Source organism: Erythrolamprus reginae, chromosome 7, assembly GCF_031021105.1.
Source record: "Erythrolamprus reginae isolate rEryReg1 chromosome 7, rEryReg1.hap1, whole genome shotgun sequence".
NCBI lineage: Eukaryota > Metazoa > Chordata > Lepidosauria > Squamata > Dipsadidae > Erythrolamprus > Erythrolamprus reginae.
This window is the reverse complement of record NC_091956.1, coordinates 62,343,407-62,369,034: the sequence shown is the minus strand read 5'-3', so window position 1 is coordinate 62,369,034 and position 25,628 is coordinate 62,343,407. Positions and strand designations below refer to the sequence as shown.

The 25,628-nt window shown below is 38.2% G+C and overlaps 1 protein-coding gene across 4 annotated transcripts in view; it reads right to left on the bottom strand.

Moving 5' to 3' along the window:
* The window catches only part of LOC139170457 (serine/threonine-protein kinase PLK4-like), a 28,234-nt gene extending 2,858 nt beyond the window's left edge, over positions 1-25,376 (bottom strand). Inside the window, exons 1-15 of one of the 4 annotated variants that reach the window (XM_070757706.1) lie at positions 25,112-25,376; positions 19,561-19,656; positions 18,819-18,914; positions 18,629-18,743; positions 15,926-16,955; positions 15,438-15,538; positions 11,626-11,840; positions 9,501-9,605; positions 9,145-9,247; positions 7,542-7,691; positions 4,720-4,847; positions 2,595-2,683; positions 2,344-2,470; positions 2,027-2,164; positions 1,352-1,458 (exon numbers count right to left, since the gene is read on the bottom strand). In XM_070757706.1, coding sequence (XP_070613807.1) covers positions 1,352-1,458; positions 2,027-2,164; positions 2,344-2,470; positions 2,595-2,683; positions 4,720-4,847; positions 7,542-7,691; positions 9,145-9,247; positions 9,501-9,605; positions 11,626-11,840; positions 15,438-15,538; positions 15,926-16,955; positions 18,629-18,743; positions 18,819-18,914; positions 19,561-19,656; positions 25,112-25,141 — 2,630 coding nt within the window. In that variant the 5' untranslated portion in view covers positions 25,142-25,376. Of the gene's footprint in view, positions 1-1,351; positions 1,459-2,026; positions 2,165-2,343; positions 2,471-2,594; positions 2,684-4,719; positions 4,848-7,541; positions 7,692-9,144; positions 9,248-9,500; positions 9,606-11,625; positions 11,961-15,437; positions 15,539-15,925; positions 16,956-18,628; positions 18,744-18,818; positions 18,915-19,560; positions 19,657-20,385; positions 20,605-25,111 lie in introns of those variants that run through there. The other 3 variants (XM_070757704.1, XM_070757705.1, XM_070757703.1) reach the window with 3 other exon arrangements.
* Positions 25,377-25,628: the final 252 nt, after the last annotated feature.

The following is a 25,628-nucleotide window of genomic DNA, read 5'->3' as shown; positions in this document are numbered from 1 at the left end:
AAACAAGATTACCATAAGTAAATTATAGTTACAATAACCATAAATAGGTTACATTTTTTTCCACATTTCTCCTACATAAATATATTTTAAATACTGGAAGTTCCTAAAATTAATTCCTCAATTGCTGTTTTCGGACATCAGGAGTTTTTGTTGTTTAATATTAAAACAGCCACTAAATAAATTTGCACATAATTGTAGAACACTGGTTTATGTACAAGTGTACATACATATTATAAGAAAGCAGTTTTCTACTTGCTACTTGCAAGCAAAAGTGGTGGTGGTGGTGGGCCAACAAAAATTTATTTAGTTCACTAGCGGATTCCTATTTTTATTCTATACAAATCGGGAATTGTGATATTAAATATGTTTGTCCAAGAATTAAGAGTTTAAGAATTTTGAGTTAGTTTGCTTTAATCACATTTGCTTTACATCAGGCTTTACAGATATAAATCAGGCTTTACAGATTATTTCAGCTCAATAATTTCAGTTGAGTGAAAACATGCAAACAAAGCATTTCACATTTCAACAAATGCCTACTAATGGATTACATTATATGTTCACTGTTTTCCTAGTCTTTTCATGAAAGTGACTTTTCATAACATGAATTATCCTATTAAAAAACTGGAGATTATTGTATAATTGAAGGACTTTCCATTCATTTATAAAATGTTCAGATTGAATAAACTGGCTTGCAATTAATAAGAGCTTGTAAAAAGGTGGCTCCTCTACTCTTAGAAGACGTTCATGTGCCATGCTTCTAAGGATGGCTTCATTACTTTCTTTAACTTGGCCTCTGAATTAGTTTAGTGTTAAAGGACAAGCAAGATAAAAAGTATATGATTCAGCGCAGTCTAGGTTTAATTTTTCATTTAAAAACTGAATCATGACATTGAAAAATATAATTGGGCATTTGAATTTGACATTGAAACCTTTTCCTCTAAATACATACATAACATTTTTTATTATTTAGTGGTTTTCATGTTTTTATTGTTTTAGGAGGTTTCTTCTTAATTTTAGTTCAGATTTGTTAAACATAATTTATTATGTAAGTTTTTTTCCTGTAAAAGCATTTTAAAAATAATATACATGTAGCAGTACAACAGATAGTTGATGAAAACAAATGGAGAAAGTAACAAATTATCAGAATTTACAAACTGACATTTTAATATTTAATCTTTTAAAATCAAAATTGACACATTGACTTTACAAAAATCATTTTGCTTGGAACATCCCACATACAAAAATCTCCACAGTCCCCACACTCTTGCTTAGAAATCAAATGAGGAAATATAAAGTCTAGAGACTGATATTTATTGAAGGATTATTTAATAATAACAAAACTGATACATACCTAACTATATCACCAGCTGGAGATGTGTAAGTGATAGAGGAAACGCCAGCCTGAGCAACCAGTTGGGATCCATCATTAAATTGAACCCATACTGCCCCACTTGTGAACTAAGAGGAAAAAAAAGATTATTTCATATACGGAAGTCTATAAAAAAGCTGTTTACAGCTGTTTAATCACTCAAGAATTGACTATCAAAAAAAGTATCCCACACTGTAAGGCGATTATTTTATATTACAGTGATTTCATAATTAGGACCTGGCTTCAGGCTTAGATGAGAAGCAATCTCCGTTATTTTGATAATTTGGTTTCATCTAAAAATATTAATTTATTCAGAGAGAAAACTCTGGAGAGATAAAACTGCAATGGATGGAAATCATTGCATTCATTTTTGCCTACTAGTTGAGCAAGGTGTAACCAGTTTTTTGGCAAATTATATACTGCTTCATGTACCTATTCATATGCATTATAATCCTGGCAATTTTTATGTATCAAGTACAATACAAAACTAATGGTAATATTATGTTCTACTATTAACTATAGGCTAATCTGTAGCAAATATCAACACATGGGAAGAGAGAACAGAGTTACATATCAATTTGTAACTCTCCTCCATCTTCACTGTGATCATATAAATCTGATTGGGTTTTGGGTTTTTTGAGTGAATTACAGACTCACCTGAGAAGCCCAGCCAACGTTCTTTACAAAGACAGACTTTAGCAATTGTGATGAATGTGGAACACAGTCTTTGGAGCTGCCAGAAGAGCTTTTTGATTCAGATGTAGCTTCTGTGAATGCAGATCCTTCATAACACATCTAGAAGACATTCATGGAAATATAAGATTATAATAATAGATCAAACTTTGCCAGAGGTTTCAGTACTTAACAAAATAATTTAATTTCACTAGTGCTCAGGTCTCTCTAAGCAATCTTGGGTAATTGCCAAAATTAAAATGTAAGCGTATAATAAAAGAATGATCTGTGCATGCGCTTACAGATAGGTTAATATTAGATGCTTGAGTTGAAGATTCGGATATGGCAACATCTCTCTTCAAACCTGCAGGCATCAAAGATGGGGCTGTAGTTGATAAAGCTTTCGGAGATTCAGGATTTCCTGGTTTACTGAGGTGGAGAAAAGACATTTAGCTCTACATGAAAGCATAAATGAAAATCTCTATGAAAAAGTGTCAGCCATGTGAGAAACAATTATATTGGAAAATAAAGAACACTAAATGTCACAACTTACCGACCAACAATAATGGGGAAAAATGGAACGCTTGCACTTCTTTCTTCTGCCAGAATGGCAGTTTCCAGTGCAAGGCAAATGCGATGAGCCTATTAAAATAAGGAAATGAATGCAAACAGGCACATTAAAATTAAACTGCTGGTGTCGTTTTGTTCCTTTATGAAGGAATAGGAGCATAGTGCACCACAATAGAAAGTATGGATAATTCTATTAAAAAGGCAATTTAAAGAGATTATATATATATATGAATATACAGTGTTCCCTCGATTTTCACGGGGGATACGTTCCGAGACTTCCCGCGAAAGTCGAATTTCCGCGAAGTAGAGATGCGGAAGTACAGTAAATGTACACCATTTTTGGCTATGGACAGTATCACAAGCCATCCCTTAACACTTTAAACCCCTAAATTACCATTTCCCATTCCCTTAACAACCATTTACTCACCATTATTACTGATACTCCCCATTGAATAAGACACTTAGTGATCCTGATATTTATAAACATCATTATTTATTAACAATAATTATTTTTTTCGTTATTTGCAAAAATTATTAGTTTGGCGATGACGTATGACATCATCGGGCAGGAAAAAACGTGGTATAGAAAAAAACCGTGAAGTATTTTTTAATTAATATTTTTTTAAAAACCGTGGTATAGGCTATTCGCGAAGTTCGAACCCGCGAAAATCGAAGGAACACTGTACTGTATATACATATATAATACACACACACGTGTGTGCGTGTATGTGTATGTATGTGTATATATATTCAATTCAATTCAATTTATTAGATTTGTATACCGCCCCTCTCCGATATACAGTGGTACCTCATCTTACGAACTTAATTTGTTCAGTGACCAGGTTCGTAAGAAGAAAGGTTCGTAAGATGAAACAATGTTTCCCATAGGAATCAATGTAAAAGCGAATAATGCGTGCAATGCCAAAACTCACCCCTTTTGCCTTCTTCCCGGCCGCATTGGAAAATGGGACTTTCTCTCTTTCTCCCCTCTTGAATATGGGACTCTCTGTCCTCCTTCCTCTCCATTTGCCTTTCTTTCTCTCTTTCTCAGAAAGCCTGGGTAGCCGAGTGTGGCTCCATCTCTCCAATTGTTCTTTGTATTCCCTCCCGCCGCCGCCTTTTGCTGGTCCATGCTGAGAAACTGAAGTTTACCTCACAAGCCTCGCTCGGTTGCCTTTCAGTCCTTCCCTCCCGCCCTCGACCATTAAGTTTCTCATCCTCCCTCAGGCGCTAGACCCTATTTAGCGAGGCAAAGCTGGTGCGTGGTTGGGGAGGGGAGAACTGTAGTTTTGGCTCTCTCTCTCATACACACACACACACACACACACACACTCCCCCCTCTCTCTTTCCCTTCCTCTCTTTCTCCCCGTTTCTTTTTCCCCTTTCTCCACCTCTCTCTTGGCCTCATGTTCCTCTGTGTGTTTATGACAGATGGAGAAACAGCGCAGGGTCGCCGGGCCTGCCCAGGATCAGGCGGAGGGAGGTGAAGTGGTGGCCAGATTAGGACTGCAGGCTGCAACTTCAACTGGCTGCCACTTCTTTGGCCGGGGAGATAAAGGGGAGTGTGTGGCTGTCCCCACGGGCTCCGGAGGAGGAAGAGGAGGAAGGGAGGGCATCTCGCCCAGCCGCTGGAAAGCAAAGGGAAAATCCCAGGCGCTTCAGTCCAGAGGCAGGGAATCCCGGCGGGGGTGGCAAGTAAATGGGAAATCCCGGCAGTGGCAGTCACAAGGCAGGGGAATCCCTGCAGCAGTAAGAGAGTGCACATGTAGTAAGAGAGCGCACACGCAGTAAGAGAGCCCGGGCTCCGGTTTGTAAGGTGAAAATGGTTCTTAAGAAGAGGCAAGCAAATCTTAAACACCGGGTTCCTATCTCGAAAAGTTCGTATGAAGAGGCGTTCGTAAGAAAAGGTACCACTGCATATGTATATAAAAATGAAATTGATCAATCTATTAAATATTATTCCCCAATTGACATTATTCTTCATTGATTCATTTGTCCCAACTGCCTATCACCACTTCTTAGTTTTTCAAACAGAGCTGGAACAAAATAGATAAATTGAAAAAAAATGCACTTTCACACCTCCCCCTTGAATAAAATATAAACAATACCTCATTTGCATGATGGACATATATTTGTACATCCTTCTGTAAAATTTCATTTTCTTCTCTTATTGTATAGGCTTTTCCAGATTTTTCAATTATTCGTATTGTTTCTGCTGCTTTGTGTATTTTTGCCCCTGGGGGGAAAAATGGTCAAGTAGAGGAAATGTACTCATTTTCTTTGATGTACTGTATATTAAAATAAAATAAAATTACAGTTGAAAATTTCCAACAGTTCAATATTATTCAGTACCAGAATAAAATACTAATGCAATCTGTCTGTCTGAAGAATAAATATTGTGGTGGGGAAATTTTTGGAATACCAATTTCTCACTGCCTTCAAAACTTCCTACAAAAAAACTGCACAGGAATTGAAGCTCTCGTTTATGACTTTAAATCAATATTAGGAAATATTTTACAGATAGTCCTCAGATGTCCATTCAGAATTCTGAAAGCACTGAATGAATGGTACTTATCATAGGTCCTAGTACTTCCAGATATTACAGCATCCTCACAACCACAATCTCTGAGTTCCCCCCCCCCCCACTGCTGCATTGCCCAGTTACTTGTTTGGTGACATGGGCAGATATATAAGGGTATCTGAGGAAGCACCTTACCCCAATGGGACTAACCAGCCCCACTCATTCCAATGGAAAGGGCCCACTTCGGAACATGTAGGTGAAAGAATTTCACCTGGCAGGATCCAAGAAAACAACCTATTCTGTGATCCCTACCCCCTGAAATATTCTCCCATCAGAGATGAGGGCCACCCCCCACATTCTTGGCCTTTGGAAGAGCCTAAACAGATTGCTTGGCCTGGGATCCCAACAGGGACCTGCTACTGTAGGGGGTGCCTGACAGAGTAGAGAATACCTCCCCCATCATCTTTAAATCTTTAACTGTCTACTCATTGTTCTAATTGCAATTGTTTTTAGCACTTTTTAACTTTTTATTATATGGTAACCTGTCCAGAATTGCTGTAGCAGCACAATTGATGATATAGACATTTAATAAATAAAAATATAAATTTGGTAGATAAATAAGATCAATGGAGAATCTAGCAGGAAGTCAGAAGATGCAAAGTCCTGGCTCAATGACAGCAACCTGGATCGCTGGAATTGCCACTGCTAAGCAACATGATGTTGCATTTTACAGCCAGATTGTTTTAGCAACAGAAAATCAGTCCCTGTTGCCACTGAAACCTGAGGATTAACTCCAATTATCAACTGCATGTGAACATTTTGCGGAAGGCATTTGAAAGCTTAAAAAAAAAGATTTTAACTTTGCTTCTCTGAAAAATGAAGTTTCTGCCAGTTTTCAGCTATTGCGTTCAGAGGAGATTCTGAAAACCACTTAAAGAGGCTTTGGATTACACATGGCCATGTCAATTGCATGTAGAGGTCGGTCAAAAAAGGTATAAATACTAAAATTTAATTTTCAAACAATTACATGTTATAATAACAATCATTTATGAATATCCTCAATTAAAAATTGTCTCCACTATGAAGTGGTATATAAGTCTAAGTGATACAGTATTGCTATAAAAGCACAAGAAAAATATATTTAGTGGTGCCCAGCATGCGATAGCTAAATATGTCCCAAAGGTGCTTTTTCAGGAAGCAACTGGACTTTGTTTTCTCTTTGAAGATATTTTTGCTTCTCATCCAAGAACCTCTTTCATCTCTGACAGGATAGTGGGGAATGAAAGGATTTATCGTATCTTTCGAAGTATAAGACGCACTGGAATATAAGACGTACCTTAGTTTTTGGGGAAGAAAATAGGGGAAAGAATCTGCTTACCAGATATTCTTCTGGCTAGCATCCTTAGCCTGGTCAGTTTCAGCACACTATTTTATCCCCTGGTTACGACCTTTAAAAAAAAACTTTATTTGGAGAGAGTAACAATGAAAGAGCTTGCAAGCAAGCAAGAGCTGGGAACATTGTTAGCACCTGCTTTAGGGCTGGAAAAAAACATTTGGAGCAAGTTAGACAATGAAAAAACCTCCTGCAAAGATAGAGCTTGGAAAAAATTCTTAGGAGAGAGTAACAATGAGAGTTTGCAAGCAGTAAGAGCTGGGAACATTGTTAGCACCTGGTTAGAGCTGGAAAGAAACTAACTTGGAAAAAGTTAAAATAATGAAAAAAAACTCTGTAAAGACTGAGGGCTTGGAAAACATTATTTGCAGACAGTAACAATGAAAGAGCCTGCAAGGTAAGAGCTGGGAAGATCATTAGTAGCTAGTTAGGACTGGAGGGAAAAAGCTTCGAAAAAAGTTGCATTCAGAGTGTAGGACACACCTGAATTTTCAGCCTATCTTAGGGAGGAAAAAGGTGCATGTTATACTCAGAAAAATACGGTATACAGCTGTAAACTGCAGACTACAGGAACTAGAAGCATTACTCAAGTGACCTTGAAGACACAGATAAACCTTCAAGTGCTTCAACAACCCTCTAAACAGATGTAAATGGCTAGATGTCTGCAAACAATATAAACCCATTCCTCATTAACCTGTCAGAGGTAAAGAAGCTTCTTGGATGAGAAGGAAAGCATCTTCAAAGAAAAAACAAGAAAGTCTAGTTGCTTCCTAAAAAAGCACCTTTGGGACAACCATGACTTGGATGACTGAGAATCTCTACAGATTCAGATACACAAATATATTAATTTCTGTTAAGATTTTTAGTATATTTAGTGTATGATGAATCAATTAGCAAAATTCCTTAAAATACACAAGTTAAGGTACTATTAGCAGAATAAAGTTGTGGTCAATTAAAAGTCTAATTGCAAATGTAACAGTTGAAGAAAAGGTGCAGAAGAACTGAAGGACATATACCATCATAAAAACAAATTTCCACATCTGCAGGAGCTGAATTTTCCATCAACATGCACTTGGCATATCTTGTATAGAAGGTGACTTTGGGTGTTTTGGATCTTACCAACTGCACAAATTTGGCAGCATATTGATACTTTTTCCAGTACTTCTCTAAAAGAAAGAAAGTTGTTACAGTTCAGTTTATATTTTTACTTATAACAAGCGAAAATATCTTGATTTTAACCTAAGAAAAACAAGAAAATATTTTTTCCTATGCTCTCCACCCCCATATATGTAAATCATTCCATATTTCATTTCTTTTCCTTCTTTTGTTTTGATGTATCTCCTACAGACCATAATTCCAAACTTCATTCATATACAGATTTATGCTTATGTATTGCTATTATTTTAAATTGATAAGAAAATGCAAAAATCGTTGTGGCAACCTTACTTATTATTAAACAGAAAGCATGTGGCAGTAAACTTTAAATAACATGGTGCCTACTAAAGCCACATGAAAAAAAAAACTTTGAACAAGTTGACAAAATAAATAAATCAGCTTCTAGGAATATGCAGTGCTCCTGATAAATCTTCACTTTGGGAACTTGACTTGCTGATCTTTCTAAGCCATGAAGACCTGGTTTTGCTACTTAGCCAAGTATGTGGTTGAATCCATACTTCTATTGATGTGTTGGCTGATTTTGTCCCTTGGAAGCCATATATATTATTTATTGATTTGCTATGTTTTTAATTCTGTGTTTAAATACTGTTATCTGTCCTGTCTTAGATTTAAGATGGGTAACTATGGGTGAGATGGCGGGAGAGTGGAGAAGGAAGGAATCCTATTTCTAATAGGTTGACAGAACTGTGAAAAACTAAAGTTATTCCTAGAGACAGGTCAAAGTAACAAGCTTCTGTCCAAAGAAACGTAAAAGTCAAAGAAACGTCAGTGACACCTGACACATACATGGAAGAGGAACTGTTCTAGCTCAGGGATAATGTAGTTCTTGCATCTTCATGCAGGATTGGAACATTCTTGTCCAAAATTGGCAAATGGCCACCAGTGATAGTAGACAACAATGGACATCTCATGTAATGAACAGAAAGTATACTTTGGGAGCACAAAAATCAGCGACAATGCCTTTAAAAAGCTATTTATTTAATGGGAGCTAATTATATCTTTCAAAGCAGTTAAGGAAAGAACTTTTGAAAGGTACGGTATTTATAATTATGGCATCAACACTTTCAAAAGATCTCAGTATGCAATTTATAGATGATTCATATATTCATATTGTTTGTTTGTATGTACTGTATGTATGTATATATACACACACACACCTGCTGACACAGGATAGTAGGCAACAGAATGAATCAGCTGAGAAAAATGGAGCGTTATCAAGATTATATTGCACGCTCTATAATTTTATAAAACATTACTGTATGTTATAATTCTTTAGATTACTAGCTTATCCTCAGCCAGCAGTGTACTAATACACGTTGATCAATCACTTCCACCTGTTCCTGGTTTCATTCTGTGTCAATCTAATTCCTGTCACAAATTTCATCCAAAATGTGAACTTAAAAGAAAAACAAATTCTAAATGACTCAAAGAAATTATAATTACCTGGCAAGTTGTCAAAGCTATATACATTTATGTGTTCAGGAAATGCCGGAGGTTTGTTATTAAGAGGAACACCTATACCTTCATTTGGATGGTAAACTGTGACCTTAATATACAGAAAAAAAGTCTTATTAAACTGAATTATAAAGTAAACAATAGTAATGCAATAAAGAGTACTTCAAATTAAAACTGCACAGGTTCTCAATTTAAACTAATTTTCTATAGAAAGCTTTGCTATCTTTATTGACCGACATCATCTGCAAATTTTATACACAGATTTAGATCTTCAGCCAAACTCTATATAATATGGTAATGTTGGCATAAACATTGAATTTAGTAATATTTAAATTAGTAGTTACCTCATTCCCATCACAAGAAATCTTCAGTACTTCTTTTACAAACTCCTGTGAGTTATATTCCTTTAAAAATTCCATACATACTTCTCCTGTATCTAGAATACTCACCTAGAACATATGTTGAAAAACAACAAAATAATTTTTACTAAATTTTTACTAAATCTGTACTTCTATTTCTACTAGTTTTTCCCCCTCATCATTCCTATTATCCTTTTCCTCCCACTTAGGACTGTATGACTGTAATTTGTTGCTTGTATACTAAGATTTTTATTAATATTGATTGTTTATTCATTGCTTATTTGACCCCATGACAATCGTTAAGTGTTGTACCACATGATTCTTGACAAATGTATCTTTTTCTTTTATGTACGCTGAGAGCATATGCACCAAGACAAATTCCTTGTGTGTCCAATCACACTTGGCCAATAAAATTCTATTCTATTCTATTTAATTCTATTCTATTCTTCTAAATACAGTGCAAGAAATCAAAAGAAAAACTTCCTTCACCAAATATGCATTATATCTGTAGTGCCAAAAATCATTTATATACATATATTACATATTGCTATCAAACTAAACAGAAAAAAATCTTTTTATGTCACTGAAAAGTGATTACAATTTTATGAAAACCAATATACCAGACATGGATATTAGCAGGAAAAACAGAATTGATCAATAGAAAAATATTATGAGAGTTAAACCAAGAGATTTGAACTAAAGATGGGGAGGGGGGAGACAACAATAGCACTCAAATAGAGACGGATATAAAATTAAAAATTAAGGATTGAGAAGAAGCCTTTTGATTCTAATAACTGAATTGGAAACATTAAAGCCAGTTATATTTGTTGCTGTTATTTAAAAAAATAGTTACTAAGCATCACAAAAACATGCAAGATTACACCAATTTTATCTTTTTAGGTACTGAATCTAAACTTATCTTTATAAAGATGCTAGATCAGCCAGTACTAATTTTATTTTCACATTCTATTGAGAATTCATTACTCAATTTGCATTTCCACTGAAGGAAATCCTGAGAGTACAGGTTCTGTATCATTGAGAACTAAGTCTGCACTCTGCTTACAAGCAACAGAAATAAATTGAATCTATGTATTTGTTGTTTGTAGCTACCTACTTTAACTCAATGCAAAAACAGAGCTAGTCACAGGTAGTGATTAATGTTTGGGTTCAGCATTTTAGAAGAAAAAAAGAATGTTAAATCATAAACACTATTTTATACTTCAGCAATTTAGGCACATTTAAGCATGCTTATATTTATAATCACATTATTTCTCTAAGTAATTTCTATAATAGAACAGTGGTACCTCGCTTAACAACCACAATCCATTCCGTAAGGTTGGTTAACTGAAATGCTCATTATCCGAAACAATTTTCCCCATAGGAAATAATGGAAATGGATTTAATTGGTCCCCAGCCTTTATTTCCTATGGGGAAAATTGAAAATTGAGGATTTTTTTCTCCCGCACCCATTGGCACTCATTCCTGCCCCCCCCCCTCCTTACCTCTTTACCTGTTGCCTCTCTGCCTTCGTCCCCTCGCCAGGGGAGCAGCAAAGCGTTGCTTCGGCTGGTGGGCAGCGGCGGCTCCAGCAGCTTCCTTTCGAGGAACAGCAGCGCCGGGGACATTACGTCCATGTCCAGGCCCCAGGCCCCCGCCGCTGCTGCCCCCTAAAAGAAGCTGCCACCGCAGCCGGTGTCCTCAAAGAGAAGCCGCCGCCAGGAACAGCAAAGTCAGTGCCTGCCTCGTCATAGCCAAAGCGACGCTTTGCTGCTCCCCTGGTGAGGGGACAGAGGCAGAGAGGCAAGAGATAAAGAGGTAAGGAGAGGGGGGGGCAGTGAGAGACAATTGGGGGAGGTAAGGGGCAAGAGGTAAGGAGAGGGGGGCGGGAGTAAGGGACAATGGATGTAACATTTTGAATAATAACCAAAAATTTCTGTTCAGCATCCGAATTTTTTTTCGGTACCCAAAGCAAATTTTTGCTGGAATTTTTGGTTGTTATCCAAAAAGTACGCTAACCAAGGCGTTCGTTAACCAAGGTACCACCGTATTACTTTTCCATTTTACTTTTTATTTCTGCAGAGATATTATTTAGAAATGTACAAGCTCTTACCACAGCATTTTTTGTTTTTTGCCTTATTGGTTTCAATCTATGAGCACTCAGAGGAGATACGATATTTCGCAGGAGAGGTTTTGGGTGTCCATACTGTGACTCTTTGCCTCTGTTTTTCTTTTCAGACACAAGATGGAGACCAAATGCAGGTGCTAGCAGGGCCTTTTCAGATTTACTTGGAAGTCTAGCTGTACATTTTCTTAATTCTTGTGGTCCTACAGTTGGTGCAGAATCAGGAGAATTTTTACTTTGTGAACCATTTCTCAGTGTCTTTAGAGTCTCTTGAGGCATACCAAGATAGAACCGACAATCCCCATTTATTTTATATGAAGGTTCTGAAAGTAGCAAAATAACATTTTAATCATTTTGGAAATGCATTGTTATGGACTTTTTCCCCCAAAAAAGAAGAGAGTACATTTTCTTTTTAAAATAAATCAGGTTAACTCATAACTGATAGAGCATATAATTTTAATCTAAGTGTCTAAGTGTCTAATTCAAATACGAAAATGTTTTAATGTTCAATTCCACTTAAGTTGCCTGATTAAGATAGCATATACTTATATAACTTATGGACTTATATAATAAGGACTTATACTTATATAACTTATGGACTTATATAATAATAAACTAGATTTCTTACTGTGTAAACTATTTTCCTAAGTATAAATGAACAGCAATAATATTTATATTTCTATTTGAATTCTGTGGCATTCGGTATATATATGCCCTGATCAGGTTTCTGTCAGTTTCCTGCATTAGAAAACACCTAATTATGTGGGTTCTTCCTTTCAAGCATATGGACAGGGAGTGGTAAAAATAAATCCCAACAACTATCATGATGAAGTATATGAATCAACACATCCCTTCTGTCAAAGTAAAAACACAATTAAGAACAAGAATTGAAAAGAGCATTATCCAAGGATTCAGATAATCCTAACTGTTTATCCTTGGTTTCAATTCCCCAAGGGTTTCTTACTAATTAAAGATGCTTAAGATTTAACTACCATAGTTTTAAATTACAGCTGTACATTTGTATTCTTTCAATCCCTGCTGTAATGTGATGCAGTGGAAAGAACACTCCTCCTTCCCGTCTGTTCCTATTATTCTTTCCCCCTCCCTCTCACATATAAACTAGTGCTAATAATTACTTATTATATATATTTCCAGACAATACCTACGTTTTTTGAAGCGAATAAAAGTGTTAGTTTTGAAAAATAAAAAAAATATTACTTAAGAATTAAAGTAACAAATTTTAAGGACATATTTGGACAATTCTAACTTTGATTGAAAGAGTAGTTAGTATTGTTTTTTCTTATTTTCAAATTATAATGTGATCTATTCAGGAACACCTGTTTGTTTTCATTCAAATATCGCAACATTTTGTATCAAGTAAAAGCTAGTTCTTACATTCCAGAACTCTGTATTATCTAGGAATCAAACTTGGGATTCAGCTAAGGATGAATATATATATCTCAACTCAGGCATAAAAACAGGGAGTATAAAGTATGTTCCTTGTGATAGCATCCACCTCCGCCCCTAAACTATATATATATATGTTAATTGTTCCTGCAAATATTTGGAAATAATAAAACAACTCATATTAATATCAAACATCCTATGCTGTCCCAATTGTAACATTATAATATTGCAATACAGTGAACCCTCGATCATCGCGAGGGTTCCGTTCCAGGACCCCAAGCGATGATCGATTTTTCGCGAAGTAGCGGTGCGGAAGTAAAAACACCATCTGCGCATGTGCAGATGGTGTTTTTACTTCCACCGCCGCCCGCCCTTCGCCCGCCCACCCCGTTGCTCGCGCCTGGGGTTTCCTGGGGAGCGAAGCCGGGGGTTCTCCAAGCGCGCGCGCGTTGCTGGGGCCGCTCCCCAGCTGGGGAGCGGATCTGGGGTTTCCCCAAGCGCGCGTGCGTTGCTGGGGCCGCTTCCCAGCTGGGGAGCGGCCCCAGCAACGCGCGCGCGCTTGGAGAAACCCCGGCTCCGCTCCCCAGCTGGGGAGCGGCCCCAGCAACGCGCGCGCGCTTGGGGAAACCCCAGATCCGCTCAGCTGGGAAGCGGAGCTAGGCTGCCCCAAGCTCGCGCGCGCCGCCCGCCCGCCCACGCTGTTGCCGGCTCCGCTTCCCAGCTGGGAAGCGGAGCTAGGCTGCCCCAAGCTCGCGCGCGCCGCCCGCCCGCCCACGCTGTTGCCGGCTCCGCTTCCCAGCTGGGAAGCGGAGCTAGGGTGCCCCAAGCTCGCGCTCCAGCCCACCGCCGCTGGGGTCTTACCGGGGCAAGAGGGGGAAGACCCAGGGAAGCCTCTGCCCGGCGGGGAAACTCCACCATCTACGCATGCGTGGAAGGGCACGCATGCGCAGATGGTGGAGTTTACTTCCGGGATGAAAACTAGCGAAATAGCCCTTTCGCGATCCTTGAGGACGCGAAACTCGAGGGTTCACTGTATATGCATACTTGAATATATACAAGGCTACCGTATATACTCGAATACAAGTCGACCCGATTATAAGCTGCGCTTCTCTATCTCTCTCCCCCTTTGCCCAATCCCCGGCCAGGGATTGCGGCGGCTTGCTTTTTGGCTGGGTGCGATGGGAAAAAAGGGGTCTGTCTGTCTGTCTATCTATCATCTGCAGCGAAGGGAGCTCCTTCTCCTGTTTGCCTTCTCCTCTGGTGGGGGAGGGGGAAAAAAGGTCCCCGTGTGAGAAATAATTTGTGCACTGGCAAGACGCCAGAAGGGAACGTCTGAAGAGTCCCTGCCGGTGCTCAGGCCATCACAGCGCCGTAGCGCCGTCAGTAACTTGAGTATAAGTTGAGGTTGGATTTTTCAGCACATTTTTGGTGCTGAAAAACTCAACTTATACTCGAGTATATACAGTATTATGTCTTTCTTCTGCTGTACAAAACAGGCTTAAAAAAGCAACTTCCTCTAGAGCAGGGGTCTCCCACCTTGGCAACTGTAAGACTTATGGACTTCAACTCCCAGAATTCCTCAGCCAACTTACTTAAAGTTGCCAAGGTAGGAGACACCTGCTCTAGAACAGATTTACTCTTCATAACATCTGCTCCCATATTCTCTAACTCAGTGATTTTCAACCTTTCTTGAGCCGCGGCACATTTTTTACATTTTAAAATCCTAGGGCACACCACCAACCAAAATGACACCCTAAGACACTTTCCTCTCTTTTTCCATCCCTGTCTCCTCCCCACCCTTGTGTGTGTGTGTGTGTGTGTGTATACACACTCTTGAACCATTTCCAAAAACAGGTGAGGGCTGGGGGTTTTTTGTCTCTTATTCTTTGGGTGCTTTTTATCATATGCTTTAAATCAAGAGTCACTTCTCTCTCTCTTTTGTTTCTCTCTCTTTCCTCTCATTCTCTGTCTCAATCATTTTCTCATTTCTCTTTTTTCCTCTCCTTTTTGCTCATTTATCTCTCTCTCTCGCTTTCTTTCTCTCTCGCTTTCTTTCTCTCTGACACTTGCTTTCTCTCTCTTGCTTTCTCTCTCTCTCTCACTCGTTCTCTCTCTCTCTCTTTCTCTTGCTTTCTTTCTCTCTCTCTCTCTCTCTCAGCAAAAAGTTGTGAGACTGGAACCTGAGCTTCCTTTTTCGCGGCACACCTGACCATGTCTCGCGGCACACTACTGTGCCACGGCACACTGGTTGAAAAACACTGCTCTAACTCCTCCCCCAATTTTCTATTTTTTTACATTATTGGATATGTCCACAAAGTTTTCCTGTAAATTTTCATTGTAAGGATTACTTGTTTCATACAAATTTAATGTGATCAGATTAAATAAATCCATACCACCAAGCTGTATATTTCCAAGCCACTGTTGCATTGTTTCAGTTTGACCCTTCAGTTCTAAGAAAGCATTGTCAGCCTTCACTGGACAGGGAAAATCTGAACTAAAAAAAAAATATAAGCACCTGTAAGCACTCTCCATTAAATTTACACAAATAACTTGCTAATCTTTAAATACATGATTACTTAATGTGCTAGTTTATAAATCAACAAAATGCAATATAAAAATTATTTCAGACAGAAGTTGTATTTTAAGTTGATAAAGTAGCTGGCTTATTTCTTTAAACCATATTTAAGGGTTTCCAGCTCACGATGTCCACCTATCGAATTGTAATTGGATGCAAACTGAAATGGACATTTCTAATATTACACCTACAATGAAAGTATTAGCAAACCAAATTCTAAATCATTATTTATCATAATGTAAAAGAATGATAATACATTGCAGAAAACCCAAATGAACCCAATCAAAATAAGATTTCAATTTTTACCAGGGCTGTTGTTTTATAGGTGGTGAAAAATGTTTTTCCACTGAGTCACATTTAGTAGGAAAGTCCTCCTTAAATACGATTGGGAAATCATGATAACAATTCGCAGGAGAAAAATCTTTTGTATTTTCTATTAGTCCATGTCTTGGTTTTGGGAGGATTTCCAAGGACTGGCACCTTTCCACTTGACTTGATATTTCAGAATTCTGACTGTAAGACGTGCCTGATCTTTCAGAGGAGTGGGCCCTCCTGAGATAGCGTGAATGAGGTCTTTCTTCAATTACCTGCATTGTTCTCCCCCTTCCAATATCAGCAATTCCATTTATTGGAAGTCCCTGGTTGTCATGAGGATTTCCACAACCAGTTGCAATATTGTTAGCACTCTTGTGTTTAGGAAAAACTGTCATCTTGTTGGGAAGTGGTTGCTCGATTAAAAGTCTTTTCTTTTCTTTTAAGCATCCACTTGTACTGACACTGGGAGAAGCAGTGGAAGCAATAGAAATTGTGGCATTTCCACTATCCATTGAATCTTCTACGTTTCCTAAATCTTTACTTCTCACTGACCTACCACTGGACATAAAAGGATGATCCAATACAGATGAAAGGCTTAAACGATCTGCTGGGTTTTTTCGAAGTAACTGGTGAATGAGATCCTGAGCCTCTCTTGACAGAAACGCTGGTGTTTCATAATCTGCTAGTACAACTTTGCTCAGAGTGTTCTTTACTGTATCAGTATCAAAAGGTGGCTTTCCAACCAAAAGTGTAAAGAACATACATCCTAAAGACCAGACATCAGACTCAAGCCCATGTGCACTTCTTGTAGCTATTTCTGGAGAAATATAATTGGGAGTCCCACACATTGTATAATGCTTTTCGTGAGGCATTTTCAGTTGTGTTGCAAGTCCAAAATCAGCTATCTTGATATTCATATTGTTAGTGAGTAAGAGATTAGAGAGTGTAAGATCCCGGTGGAGTATTCCATGGGAATGCAGATACAACATTCCTGTAATAATTTGATGCATGAAGTTCCGAACTGTATCGAACAAAGAAAGAAACATAATGCTTTAAGTCTTTCTCATACCAAATATATATGGTACACATTCAGAGAGAAAGCTGACAGAACTCATAAAGATAGGCTTTAAGAAAATCTCAGCTCTGTCTGGCTCAAGGATTGACTCAGCCTTCCATTTTTCTGAGTTAAATAAAATTAGGAACCAAATTGTTGGGGGAAATATGCTGACTTGGCTTAGACAGAGCTATAAAGCACAATGAAGCAGTATATAAGTGCTATTCCTACTATTTATTAATCTCAACTAAAAGCTTCTGATTTCTAGAACAGAGCAAAGAATCAAAATTCAGTTTACATTACATGCAGAACAATATCTGACTTTTCTCTCCGAAATCCCATTCTTTATTTGTACAAATATTACTAAAATAGCATATTCTGAAACTGAATTGTTTCTCAAGCTGACATTAGTTATATTATAGTAATTGTGAATTTACATCTGTCTCAGTGTACTAAGTTAATATTTACATATCATATAAATGCATTGATACACAGTGATACCTCTACCTAAGAACGCCTCTACTTAATAACTTTTCTAGATAAGAACTGGGTGTTCAATATTTTTTTGCCTCTTCTTAAGAATTATTTTCTACTTAAGTACCCAAACCTGGAAAAATTTCTCAGGAAATTTGAGAGTGGCACAAAGGCCCGGTCAGTTTCCTGCCACTCACACTTTAATTCCAGTCATCTTGGGCTTTCCTGGGCTGCCAGAGGAGCCTTTCAGTGGTGCTTAAGAAGGTTTTGGCAGTCCAGAGCGAACGAAGCATTTTCCTTTATCTGGGCGCTTGGAGAGGGAATAAACCTCTGCCAGCGCCCAGAGAAAAGAAACGCTCCCTTCACTCTGGGCAGCCCAGAGCGAACAGAGCGTTTTCCTTTCTCTAGGTGCTTGGAGAGGGAATAAACCACTTCACTGTGGTGACTCCCTTGTGCTGCCTTCCATACACCCAGCACGAGGTTGTCTCCTGGAGCGTTTGGGCACGGAAAGGCAAAAAGGGGCGCTTCACCCCTGCCGGATCAACTTGGCTTCAGCCAAACCAAGGAGTCACCACAGTGAAGGAAAGGCCCGGCTACAAAGCGAGTGAGCGAGAGGGGAGGGGAACCCTTCGACATAGGAAGGAAGAGGAAGTAGGAAGCAGCAGCAGCCTTTTGGTCAAAGGAGCAGGAGGTTCCCCCCTCTCACCTGCCTGAGTTTCTCTCTCTGGTGCAATGTATGGGAGGAAGCCTCATGCCGGGTGTATGGGAGGCACGTGCTCCTCCTCGCCACCTCAGAGTCCACCCCCCTTTTTAAGCCTTAACATTTTGGATTTTTTTTAATTCTCCTCACCTCACCTTCTTCCTTTGGCAGCGACTGTCCTCCACCTTGTCTTCCTCCTCCTCCTCCCACCCAAATTCCAAGCTTTTATTTTTTCCTAATAGGTTTGCACACATTATTTGCTTTTATACTGTTTCCTATGGGAAAAATTACTTCTACTTACAAACTTTTCTACTTAAGAACCTGGTCACAGAACGAATTAAGTTCTTAAGTAGAGGTACGACTGTATTTCGAAATTCCAATTCCTGAAATCCAGGTAAAGATTTTTTAATGTAATTTTAAAAAATGCATATATTTTTGTATACGATCAACAAAGTAGCAATCTTACCTTCTTCTTCAGAAAAGTGATTCTTCCTATTTTTTAAATATCTGCTCATTTCTCCATTATGGCACATCTCAAGTATCAAATACACATAGTTACTATCTTCAAAGTAGTTATACAACTAGGGAAAAAATAAATAGTTATAACATGTTAAACCTTAAATATAGATGCTGAAGTAATAAAGGTAATTTCTTACCTCAAGTATGGAGGGATGCTTTAGCTGACAATGAATCTTCACCTCATTTTGTACCCTTTGTACCATACCAGCTTTGTGCATAGCTTTTTTGTCAATCTAAAAAGATAATGAACTCTTTCAGTTTATATGTAAAAGTGAAAATAAGAATGAGCAAACATATTTAACAGTATAGTGAATAATAGCATTATTATTTCAAGCAAGGTTTTTACTCTCAAGCCATAGTTTTGAATGAGTTTTGGTGCTAAAATCTCACGTTTGTGATCAAATGTAAGATTGTAGCACCAAATATATGAAAAATGTGAGAAATATGTGAACTGAAACAAAACAGCATTATTTCTAGTATAACTTTAGGATCTGGATACAAATATTGCTTTGAATACCGTGTAAGACATAAGGAAATATAATTTACTTTCTCATAAAACAAAACCAAACTTCTTATCTTAAAACATGGTTTGGCTGTTATTTTAAGTTTAAATGGCAATCAAAGGATGGAATGGGCAGACTGGGATATAAATGTAACATATTTTTTACACTGTAAGTTTTCTGTTGCAATAAACATCATTTCCAAACTGGTAGATGCTAAAGAACAACCTTCAAACCAGTAATACTTTTAAAACTATACCAGTGTCGGGTCTTAGCCAGAAATCAGCCAAACTGATACAAATAAAAGAATATCAAGCATATTGATATTTATTATCAATAAATATCATTATTATAATTTATTGCTCTGCTGGTCACTTACCATTTTAATAGCCACTTCAAGCCCAGTTTTCAAGGATACAGCTCTGTATACACCTGCAAAGGAACCCTTGCCCAAAAGGTTCCCCACCTTGAAATCCTACAAATGAAAAAAAAATCATATTACCTCAATTTATTGTTTATCCAATATTACCCACTATTTTTAATACACTACATGCACATTTTCTCATTCTAAAATAATTTTTACAGAATATTGAGGATTGTTTAAAATTAAAAAATAACTAACATTTAAAAACCATGTTAACTTTACTTATAAAAGCTAATAGTGAAATGTTTTGAAATAAATAAAGTTGACACCAACTAAGAATATTATAATACTGGAAAGGGGGAAAATGTATCTGTCCCAGGGCAAAGACTTTTTAGATGCAAATATGACTTACATACAATATTGGATCTAACTCTGAGTCAACAAAACATTGTTCTGCAAAGTTCAAAATGTTGCAGGCTTTTCTTATTCCATAGACTTTTCAAACGTTGGCTACAAAAGCCTTCAACTCTCTCCTCCTTTGCATTAATTAAAGACATAATGGAAAGTTCTCCAAACTAATCTTGTAAACTCCTGATTTTTTTGGGGTGGTGGTGGTAATGGAAATCACCTGCTCCTTCAACACTTCACCCTCAGCACAATTCTCTAGATAACATATTCTCTCTCTCCCTCTCTCTCTCTTATCTTACTATCTCTCTTACTATCTTACTATCTCTCTTACTATCTCTCTCTCTCCCCCCCCCCTTTCCAAATGAGAACTAGCCCGTCGGTAATTTGGAGAAAAAGCTTAAGAGCCGGGTTTCTTTTTAAGCAGCGCTCTACCTTAATGGAGCTCTCACAAGGCAAGCAATGGGCCATGCCGGCGCAAGCTACGCCGCCGTCGCCCGGCAGAGGAGTGAGCAGAAGACTGAGGAGCCACTGCGGCATCCTGCCCGGGAGTCCGAGCCCACTGAGAGCTCTGAAGCTTAAGCTACGCAGACGGGCGATCTTGCCGCCTTTTCTCCCGCTCCTGAGGGAGACGCGGCTTCCAACACCCGCTTCCATAGCAGCCGCCAACGAAAAACTAGGGGGGGGGGGGCGGGTGTGTGTGTGTCAAGCCCACACACCCTCCCTGCCACTCGGGATCCCGCGGTGGTTTAAGCTATTGCCGCCCGGCCGAGAAGTACGGAACTCCGTCTGTTCGTTTGAACGGGGAATGAGTCCACGAACAGAACCGACTGGACCGAGTCAAGTTCTCTCAACGGTGGTCTAGAGCAGTGTTTCCCAATCTTGGCAACTTGGAGATATTTGGACTTCAACTCCCAGAATTCCCCAGCCAGCGAATGCTGGCTGGGGAATTCTGGGAGTTGAAGTCCAGATATCTTCAAGTTGCCACGGTTGAGAAACACTAGTCTAGACTCTAGAGACTTCACTTTGAAACCAAAGCACAATGCTTTTAAGGAGCGTTTGGATCTCCCTTCTTTCCCTCAGGAAAGGGGGGAGTGTCTGAAGCCCACTTGAAGCAGACTTTACATCTGATAACACATTGCATTTGTTTGTGTATACACACTTATACACAGATTAGGATAATTCTATATTGATTGTTTCTTCATTGCTTATTTGACCCCTATGACAATCATTTAGTGTTGTACCCACATGATTCTTAACAAATGTATCTTTTTCTTTTATGTACCTTGACAGCATATGTATCCAATCGCACTTGGCCAATAAAATTCTATTCTATTTTATTCTGTTCTATTCTATTCTATTCTATAACAGCCTTTTCTAAAGCGCAGCCTGTCCTTCTATTGCTTACTGGAAACTTTTTTCTTTTCCCTGGATGTGCTTTGGATTGTAAAACACTCTGAATTTAAGGATGGGATGGAGTATAAAATACAGGTAGTTCTCTGCTTATGACTATGGAGTCCAACATTTTGCTTGTTAAGCAAGACAGTTTAAAATGAATTCTGCCCCATTTACGACCTCTTTTTTTTTTGGTGAAGTTATTAAGTTATTAAGTAAATAACTGCAGCTGTTAAGTTAGCAACAGGGTTCTGAAGGGAATCTGGCTCCTCCATTGACTTTGCTTGTCAGAAGGTCTCCAAAGGGTAAATAACCCTGGGACACTGCAACCATCATAATTATAAACCAATGGCCAAGCATCCAAATTTTGATTATGTGACCATGGGTATACTGCAATGGTCATAATTGTAAAAAATGGCTATAAGTTGCTTTTTTCAATACTGTTTGTAACTTTGGACAGACACTAAACAAATAGTTGAAATGAATACTGTATCAGGGTTATAAACTAGAAAGTATTACTTGGCATAGGCTTCTGGTTTATTTTAAAAAATCAGAATAAATACTCTTCATATTTTTGGAAACAAGTCTGTCAAATCCTGCAGCCACTAATAGAATATAATTGGATATTTGACATACTCCAGTAGACCAGTGGTTCCCAATGTGGGGCCCATGGGGGGGATTTGATATTTAATGGGAGCAATTAGCTCCTTATTTAAACCAAGTTAATGGTCTTTTAGGCTTCCTTGGCAGGAGTAGGAGTTCACTCTTTGAATAGTAAGAATTATAGGGGGGGGGGCATCGGGATTGTAGAGATGCTTAGGTGGAGCATGACCAAAAAAGGTTGGGAACCACTGATCTAGACATACAGTACTCCCCAATGTAATGGCTGAATTGTAAAGGCTACATGACTGTACCATATATAAAAACAGCACAAAAGACATCCCGTCCTGCATTTTCAACATATATTTTCAATAAACACAACTAAGAGAAATTCTCCAAGAGAATCTGGCAACATAATTATCTGTCCCATTTAAAGCAACAGACCAAATGTTTAACACAAAAGAGCTCCTTACATCATTCTATAGTTGTTACAGCATACAATCCTAAAAGAATCCAATTTTTGACAAAAGCTCTGTTTTGACAGATGAGCTTTTAGCCTACTATTGCAACTGCTACATATCTTTTCCCAAAGATTCAATTTTTTAACATTCTAAATCTTGAATTGCAATCAGACTTAAACTTTGTTTTTAAACACAAGCAATATCACATTTTGAATGTAACAATGTGTGAATATTAGCATTTTATAAATGTTTTCTATTTTTACATGCTATAATTGCACAAACCCAATTTAAATAAGGTAAACACACTATCTGATCTTAATACCTGTAGTCATAAAAAAAGCTTAAAACAGAACAATACCAATCAAATAGATGGCATATGCCATATTTTCAACAGCTGTGCTTTCATAACTTTTTGAAAGATGACTGAAATAGGGGATTATTTGTTGCACCATTGACATAAACAAGAATCTGTAAGAGATCCTTCCAAGGAACTTCTAGAATTACATACTGAACAGATGAGCTTTACCAAAGGTAATATCAATATCAGATAAACATGTGTTCCTCAATAATATTTACTCTCTTACATTCATTTTTCTCTTAGACAATCCCTGTCAGCAAAACTAATCAAAACAGATCAGCAAAACTGATCTGTGTATGTATATACATCGTATACACACACACACAAAATTATAAAATACAAAACATTCCTTTGTAGAATATTCCAGCTTGGTCTCTGATGTCAACTTTAAAAATCTTCTAGTAAGCAGGTTAAAAAAGACTTTGCAAACAAATAGAGGCTTTTTTGGATAATTAATCCATGCATAATTGAGACCAACAGAAATATGTATTTCCTGTGGAGTGTTTTCTTTCTGCCAGCTTTCCTTTCCATTTTTAGAAACAGCATTATATCTTACAATCTATAACACATATTGGGGCTCCAAATGTATTGCAGTAGGAAATGGAGCACCTGTTACAATACTCTTAAGCAATTATATGTCTTCCTGGCATTGCATGTAGCTACTTTCAACTGTTCCAGAAAGGTGATGTGTTTGATTTTCAAAGAACCTTTTAGAGTAGAATCGGAAGTGTTATATATAAGTGCCATAAGAATTCTGACACTGAAAGCAATTTCTCCTTACATTTATTTATTTATTCGATTTTTATGCCGCCCTTTTCCTTAGACTCAGGGCGGTTTACAACATGTTAGCAATAGTACTTTTTAACAGAGCCAGCATATTGCCCCCATAATATATCTGCTATTCATTATTAGATTTTGAAAAAATGGTAGGGACCAAGGAAGGCAGCGTATTAATTGAACTAAATTGCTAGCAAATCAAAATAATTTAGTTTCATGATATTTGAAGGGATTAACTTCTAGGTAAGCCTGTATTAAAATGCAACTATAAATTCATGACCATGTTTTTAGAAGCTGTAGTCCATATCCATTCAAAGTATTGAATATTTCTATTGTTTACAAGAGGTTTGACAGTAGATTTCTCAATCCAATTTTCTGAGGCATATTGAACTGTAAACTAACCATACCAGTTGGTTCAACAGAACCTGCTGGACTATATTGTTGATCGATTTGTGGCTCAATGTAATTAGTGTGCAATAATTTACCTCTAAGAAGGTAAGACTGTGATGACTGAAGTTACCTAGCTGACTTTAGCAGGATTAAAAATCAAAGCAAGATTAAGCCTGCTCAATATTTGGACAAGTTCCACGAAATATCAAGACTAGCTTAAACTAGGAAATCAAGCAATGGCAAACCACTTCTTTATTGTTGCAAAAATAAATCTCAACAATAAAAAAGTGTCCATGAATTCACCAGAAATCAAACCTGACCGTGACCAGAGAATTATTTATTTATACACCCCTTATAATTTATTAAACAAACCATAGTTGAAAATGGCCTACTTCATCTGGAAATCTGTCAAGAGCTGAATGATTTAAAGGGGTTATGATAGAATTTAGTGTACAAAAATGGTAGATGTAATTTGTAATTATCTAAACTAATATTAATGTTGAAAAATTGAAGACATGCTTCATAAAGTATTTCTACAATCAAGTAGAGCATGGGAATATTGTTAGTATCAATGCTTTCCACATGGGATAATTTGCATAGGATAACTGAACTGCAGAGCTGTTTGATGCCCAAATTGTTTCCATTGTTTATCTTAAACTTCAAAGGTTTAAAATTTTGGAAGTGGGGAGAGAGATTTTGCTCTGTTTACAAAGGGTAGTCTTAGCTGATCTTTACTGATCCCAAAGATGTTAAGCAGGTTGAGTTTCTGAAGTTTAAAAAAGCATCTCGGAAGAAAGCAGCGGCAATCATTTCCGGAAGAGAAAACAGATGCGTTCAGGAAGTTATCTGGAGCCAAGCTTAGTAAAATAGTTTTGGGATCACGCCCAACTATCTGTTTAAACAGAATGGAGTCCTTTCCCACAAAGAACCTCAAGAAGTATCTCTTAGATAGGAAAGGGGCCCGAGCCGGTAATAATTGATCGTCAATTGTGTTCTGCAAGGGTGATGCTTTTGCGCAGCATCTGTCATGATAAGTGAGATGGGACTACGGGATCACTCAGAAAACCTGCCTCCCCTTGACCGGATAATGAATGGCTGGACGCAATCTTTCCCTAAGGGGCGAATGGCCAGGTCCATCATTTTTGTCCGCCCCGCCTACAGTGTAATGGCCCTTCCGCACCTCAATCTTCTCGCCGATGCAGGTCGCCATGGCGAAGGCGATGCTCTCGCTCCTTCGTGTAATCCGTTACCGCTATCGCATGACCGCCTAGTCTGCGTCCTTGTGGCTGCGGTTGTCGGTCCAGAGGCCTGGCCTTCCCCGCTACGGGGGTCGGGGAGAAACTCCCTCCTTGCGGGGCTCCATTTTGAAAAATCGCGCCGTTGCAAACTTCGCCCAGAAAGGCTGCGTCTGACGTCACACGTCATTTCCTCTCTCTGTTTGCCTTGAGAGGAGCGCGGGCGCTCTGGACTGTTTATGGTCATCGACAACGGGGTACAAAAGCGCACGCGCAAGAGGGGTAGTCAATTTTGCTGTAGCGAGACCGGGTACTTTATAGCCGTGGCAGTAGCTAACTACGTTATACATAATGGGGCTATATTTATACATCGCATCTACTACTAGTTTACGCAGTAATGCTAATTTATTAGGTTTTACCCGACGCGCTAAACCATAAGCTAAGAATGGAATTATTGGCTGA